The 7125-nt window shown below is 37.4% G+C and overlaps 1 protein-coding gene across 1 annotated transcript in view; it reads left to right on the top strand.

Annotated features, from left to right (window-relative positions):
* The window catches only part of LOC108695831 (NXPE family member 2), a 29725-nt gene extending 26792 nt beyond the window's left edge, over positions 1 to 2933 (top strand). The window contains exons 4-5 of the mRNA XM_041569038.1: positions 232 to 484; positions 2188 to 2933. Of these exons, the coding sequence (XP_041424972.1) occupies positions 232 to 484; positions 2188 to 2723 (789 nt within the window). The 3' untranslated portion in view covers positions 2724 to 2933. The remainder of the gene's footprint in view (positions 1 to 231; positions 485 to 2187) is intronic.
* The last annotated feature ends 4192 nt before the right edge of the window (positions 2934 to 7125 follow it).

Below are 7125 nucleotides of genomic sequence, written 5' to 3' on the forward strand. Positions count from 1 at the left end.
TAAGGATCAGCACACTCATTTGTAGAAAAGCAAAGTGTATTTTATTTCAACACAGCATTGTGTCCAACGTTTCGGTTCCTCCTGGGAACCTTTATCATTTTTCATTCATGAATAGTTTGCAAAAGATGCTCAAATTGGAGACTTCATTTAAAGTGTAATAAGAGGGTTTCTTGAACTTTGATTTCATTTTTTAGCATTAAATTAGAACTATATGGTCTCATACAAGATTAGTCTGATATTATTGTTTGTTGTTACATTTTCATAGCTATTAGAACATTTCCTCAGGAAAAATGCAAGATTGGCATGACATCACCATATCCTAGTGGTTTCTGTCTGCTGGATATATGGACACCTTTATTCTGCAGGCTCTCTCCTTTTCCGAGCACAAATCATGTTAATTCCTGCCTAAAAGACAAGATGATATATCTGATGGGTGACTCCACCTTGCGGCAGTGGTTTCTACACTTGGTTAATAAGCTGAAAAGTAAGATCTCTTTTTTTCTATTTTCTCTATTGCCAGTGCGGTTTCATAACACATACTACATTTGAAAAAATCCAATAACTATTTCATCCCACTCTGAAATGAAGGAAATGTGTATAAAAATGACAGTGTTTCCGTGGTTTTAAGTCATTAAGGTTCAACTTATGGGCAGTACTTCTGTCTTTCAGCTTTGGGGTGCTTCTTAATTTGATTCTGTAAACTTTGTACAGTATGGGACCTGTTATCCAGAATGCTCGGGACCTGGGGTTTTCGGGATAATGGATATTTCTGTAATTTGTATCTTCATACCTTAAGTCTACTAGAAAATAATTTAAACCCAACAGGATTGCTTTGCCTCCAATGACGATTAATTATTATCTTAGTTGGGATCAAGTACAAGCTACTGTTTTATTATTACAGAGAAAAAGGAAATCATTTTTAAAAATTTGGACTAATTGGATAAAATGGAGTCTATGGGAGACAGCCATTCCATAATATTTTACCTTTCTGGATATCGGGTTTCCAGATAAGGGATCCTATACCTGTATATAGATCAGCGCCTACGGCAACAGAGAAAAAAACAAAACCCAAAAAAATAGTGCAGTATGTTTAGATATTTGGACAGCACCCGGTGTTCAAGTTCACTTGCTTTTCATCCAGGCTAGGAAGCAGGTTTGTCTCTGGCTTCTTTGTAACTTCTCATGACACAAACCTGCTTCCTTACCTGGATGATCTGGGGACAGGGCAAATCAGGGTTTTACAATTGCTTTTTAGTGGTGGATTAGTGTGTGGATTTCCTACTCTCCCCCTGAATGCAGACACTTTGCAGGGGGCAGAAGCAAAGAATTCCTGTGATTGGATGACGTTTTAACACAGAACCTGAGAAGCTGATTTGGAAAGGAAGGGAGATCTGCTAATACTATGCGCTATGTACCATTTTTTTCGTCTTGTGAGTAGACATTTTGGCCAAATGGTGGTGGTAACGGTTTGGTTGTAAAAGAATCAATCATGCATGTCACCATTGAGAGTGGAAGTTTTTAAAGTGGAAGTACACCTCAGAAAGTGAACTTTAACACAGAGTGCTGTCGTAATAGCTAAACATACTGCACAATATATTTGCGGTTTTTTTCTCTGTTGCCGTAGGCGCTGCTCTGTATGCAAAGTTTGGAGATTTTTCAAGTACAGCTGAGAGACTGTGTGAAGATCGGCAGGAGAAAGTTAATACAAAAGACTGATTTTTTCCTTTAAATTCTGATTTCAGGTTTAATTCTGGTCTGGGCACTAACTGCAATGTTTCTGTATGTCCTCCTTATGTCTGTATGGGTTTCCACCTGGTTCTCCAAAAACAAAAGCAAGTTACTTGGCTTTTGATTAATTTGACCATAGAGTGTTTGCATGTGATCAGGACCTTAGACTGTAAACTCCACTAGGGATTAAGTGCATGAAATGCGTAAGACATTTGGAACATCTATTATTTACGTAAAGTGTGCAGTTCTTTTACTTCATCTGTCCATGGGATATGTGAGTGCCTGCTGTTTCTTTCATCATTTGTAACCAACTTTTATCTTTCTATTCTTTTGCAGTTTATTTCTTACTTATTTACATTTGTTGTTAGGCCGGTCAGTCTTGGAATTTGAATTGCTGCCTGGTTGCTAGTGCTTAAGTAACTTTGCAACCTACTAATCATTTGTCTTTTACTTTTTTAGACCTAAAGAATTTCAACCTTCATAGAACTGGGCTTGAATCCATGCTGCTGGCAATAGATCCAGAGAAGAATATCCTGCTGCAGTGGAAAAAACACAGTCATCCAATTGTTGCGAGCCGCTCCTACTCTGTTAAAGATGATGCCTATATTAGTGAGGAGATTGATCGCCTTGCTGGAGGCCCCAACACTGTAATTGCAATCACCGCCGGTCAACATTTTAGGCCTTTTCCTATTCGTCTCTTTATCAAAAGAGTTATTAATATACGTAGGGCATTAGAATCTCTTTTTATTCGTAGTCCAGAAACCAAAGTAATTATTAAAGCAGAGAATACCAGAGAGTTTAATCTTGATGTAGAGAGATTCAGTGACTTCTATGGTTATATTCAGAACCTTATTGTGAAGGAAATGTTTCAAGATCTCCCTGTTGCTGTTGTAGATGCATGGGACATGACTATTGCTTTTAATTCGAATGATGTTCATCCAGCAGAAAATGTCATTAGGAACCAGATCAACATGTTTCTAACATACATTTGCTAGTCATTATGATTATGAAAATGTTTGTACTGTTATTTGCAATTATTATTTTAATCCTACTAAATCATCCAGGGTATTCTGTGCGCTAAGGAACTGCTAAATGGACACCCACATAATTAGTGCCTGAAAAAATCATTATGATTATGAAAATGTTTGTACTGTTATTTGCAATTATTATTTAAATCATAATAAATTATACAGTGTGCCCACATCCATAAACCTTTTTTTTGTGCGTGTGAACCAAAAATGATGTAAGTCTGTTGAAACAACAAGAAAATATATGGCTAGTATTTCATTATTCTAAATTTGATGGTGCTAAGAGATAAAAGTACACATACCTTTTTTTATATTAAAGGGTACAAAAAATGTATTTATCTGAGCCCCCTAGGTTTGCAAAGTTGGCATTCTAAACTTAATTACAAATGCAAGACATTGCTCCACTGAATAAAGCAGTAGTTCTCCTTTGGATTTGCAGAACTAGTTTTGCAAGCTGTTAAGCTGTTAATGCGAATGTCAGACATGGCTGAATCTTGGTCTGTGAAAAACGCAGGGCAAGAATCAGTCCCTACAATGGCATCAGCCTTGCCTGCACCTGCAACCACTGTAGTGGTCTGGATGCAGGCACATGTGGCAGATTTTAGTGCAGGAATGCATACTATCATATCATCATATTCTAGGTCACCAAAACTATTATCATCAGAACAATCAAAAAACAAAGGACCGGCAACATTTTAAAAAAAATGTTTGTACTTAAAGAAAAAAAAACACTAAGACACATTTAACTTTAAATTCGCAAAGTCTTTATTAAGAAATAACTTCTCTTCCTCTTCAGAAACGGCGACGGGGCAACGATCCATCATGCGGCGCTCGATTTCTCCTCCCTGGCTATCTCCTATAGAGGAGAAATCGAGCACTGCTGAAGAGGCGCGCAAGAGGAGAATCGGTAAGTTATTTCTTAATAAAGACTTTGCAATTTTGAAGTTAAATGTGTTTTTTTCTCGTTATGTAGAAACTACGTTTTTTTTAAAAAAAAAATTATGTTACTGCTCCTTTAAATACTCCTCATTTTCAAATGAAAACAGAAAGTGCAAAAAAGGCCACAATCTTTTGCACTATTTATGCACATGTTTCACTGTGCACAAATAGCTGCAGGCCTCTAGTGGGGTGGCATCCCCCCTCCTGCTCTATACCTTGTGTATCATTCAGACTTTCAAAGTATGGAGCAGCAGGAGGCTCAGCTTGCATTGGGTCTCTGTTCTTACTATCTGGGTAGAGGGAGAGGCAGGAATAAAAATTCATTTGATTTGGCAGTTTCCTGCAGCTGCACTTAATACACCTACAGCTGAGAGCAGACACAGGTACAGGGAGAGTAATACATTAACACACGTTATGAGCGAGAGAACACAATGCCTCCTGTGGCTTAGCCAAGAGCAGAAGCAGCTGGCTAATACTAGGTTCTAGTTTTAAACCAGACAGTTTCTGACACTAACCTTTTCCATTTAGAGATTGTCCTCTGGGTTATACCAGAATAAGAAATTAAAGTTATTTAAAGAACAGAGAACAGGTGCCAGAGCAGTATGTATCAGGCACATGAGCAGCCAGATGGTTGTCATGGAATAGAAACATGAGCAGCGAGAGGGCTGCCTGGATCAGGTACATGAGAAGCTGCAGCCGGCTGTCATGGAGCAGGAAAATGAGCAGCTAGAGGGTCGCCATGGGCTGTCTGGAGCAGGAACATTGGCAGTGGATGGGCCAACAGGATCATGATACTATACATGTAACAAAGTTAAGGCCATTTATTACATTACTGCCTTAGTACTACAGTGTTGTAGATGCTATACCATTTTTTCACAAAGTTTTTTTAATAGCAGAAGTACTCCTATGATAGGGTAGACAAGGCGAATAATGTAATAAGCATTAAACTTGGCTGTTTACAATATATTTGAAACCATTTTTTCTTCTGTCTGCATTAACCTTTCAATGATAAAAATATATATTTTTTATAATTACTTTTCACTCTTGCATTGTAGACCTCTATATAGGATTACGAGTTCTAAGAACAAAGGAGCAGACACACATGCACAGTAGCATAAAACATCAGCCTGCAGTTATCTACAGGAAATACAGAAACGGTTTCCTAATGATTTCCTAATATGATAACATCATGACTATACCCTTACTAGCTCTGGACTGCTGCTGTTGCTCGATCTACTTTCAAGTTTTATGAGGTCACTTGCTGTACTGCTGCAAGAGGTGTAGTGAGTGTAAATAACAGTTATTTGCCAGGACAGCAGAGGGGCCATGCTAACCTGTGCAGATTGGGTCAACTCCATCATCACCCCTCTCCCAAGTGCAACCTCCTCCACTGTTTGCATGCTAAGGCTTCATTTGTTTATGTTGTTCAGGATGCCAGTGAAAACAAAGTAGATCCAGCAGACGCAACAGTCCAGTAAATGCCAGAAAGAATATAGTGCTAATTTGAGTTGACAATTTTTTTTTATCTTCTATTTATATATTTATATTACAGATCCACCCAAAATAAAGTTATGAGTAAACCAAGCTCACTTTTCCTACTATTAAAGTTTCTCTGAGTCTGAATTGCAGTTATTTGTACTAGTGATTGGTGAATTTATTCTGCAGGTGTGAATTTACGGCAAATTTGCGGTGAATAAATTCACAAATTTCCAGTGAAAATTCGCCGGTGTCAAAGGGGTTTTTACGCCTACAACGGAATTGACGATTAATGGACACCCATTGACGGTGAATTGTTGCAAAATTCTTGGCGACACAAAACGGGACAAATTCGCCCATCACTAATTTGTACTAACAAATGCATTGCCCATTGGACAATCATTGATCTTTATGGGGCATCTATGTATATGTGGAACTGACAATCCATGCTCATATCCATTTTCTGTGATGATCTTGCCTGTGGTTAATTTAATGCTCAGTGTACCTTTTTGTGTATGATCTTACGGGCATGTCCAGGGTTGATGGAATGCTTATTGTCTATTCCTGTAGTGATCCTCTGGTATGTCTGGGGTTAATGTTCTTATAATCCATTTCTGCAGGATCGTACTGGCATTTGACTTCAGGAAAATGTTTTAGGAGTCTTGAGGTTAGAAAACAGGGATTTAGAATAGTTTTTATCCTCAGGCAATTAGGCTTCTTAGTCATGATATGCCACCACAGCTTTTTAAGTTATTTTGATATTGAGGAACCTATGAATATACCATATCATAGGCTGACCAAGTGCCTGTTGGCATGAAACGCATAAGGCTATGTGTTGATCTACTTTTTGGCCTAAATAAAGTTCTCAGTTTTTTTACAAGCCTGTTTGTGGGATCTGTGAGTGCCTGCCATTTTCTCTTTTGGCTGGATGATTACTATATCTGAATTTGATGATTATTTGAAACGTCTCCATTAATAATATTGCACATTGCACTTTAGTACATATTGTTTACAATATAGGCACAATGCAGTCAAATGTACGGATATTGTTAGTGTTTCACAGTAGGAAATTTTGTATGTATTTTCATATAAGCATAATACAGCTGTGTTTTTAAAAATATGGTACTACATTGTATTTATTATATATTAGTATGTATTGTTTAATGGATTGCACTTTTTAAAAAAAAACAATGATGCACGAAAATACACAGTTTTGGAATGATCAGGATATATTTCACTGCAGGTTGTACTTGTATAACTTTGTATGTGACAAATATCTACCTATTTCTGTGCTCATTGTCCATTTCTGCAGTGATTTTATGAATATATCAGGGGTCTATGTGCTTATAATCCATATTGATATGTCTGAGGTTAATGTGCCCAAAATCCATTTCTGCATCAATCTTACTGACAATCCTGGTATGCAATTAGCATTTTTTAAAAGTGGCTTCTATTGCAGTAACAAATGTAGTGTCATTGGGCAATCATGGAAGCGCATGGGGCATTTACTGATATATCTAAATTTACTGTATATCAACATTTTGAGATAAGAAAATTGAAATAATTTTTTATAAAGGACTCTGAAGAGATGAATTAATGTTGGCTAAGTATTCCCACCAACAAGGGTGTTTGTTAAATAGTGTGTGTTTTTGGAATGTTTGGAGCACTTGATAAAGGGCAATTCTGCTTGAAACATGTGGTGTTTAAGTAACCTGATTTGTAGCACAGCACTGCAGTGTCTTTGGTCTGGTTCTTTCTGAATTCAAACGTATGTCTTCTCAAAGGTAGTGTAAACAAGGTCCCAGGGTCTGGAATACACCCAAGAGTAATCTGAGATCTAAGAGCATATTTAGCCAAGCCACTTTCTCAGACCAAATTTCATTTTGTATGCTACAGTACTATGGACTGGAGGGAAGCTGGATTGTGATCCCAAATTGGAAATTATGGAGTTTAA

This window comes from Xenopus laevis, chromosome 7L (assembly GCF_017654675.1).
Source record: "Xenopus laevis strain J_2021 chromosome 7L, Xenopus_laevis_v10.1, whole genome shotgun sequence".
NCBI lineage: Eukaryota > Metazoa > Chordata > Amphibia > Anura > Pipidae > Xenopus > Xenopus laevis.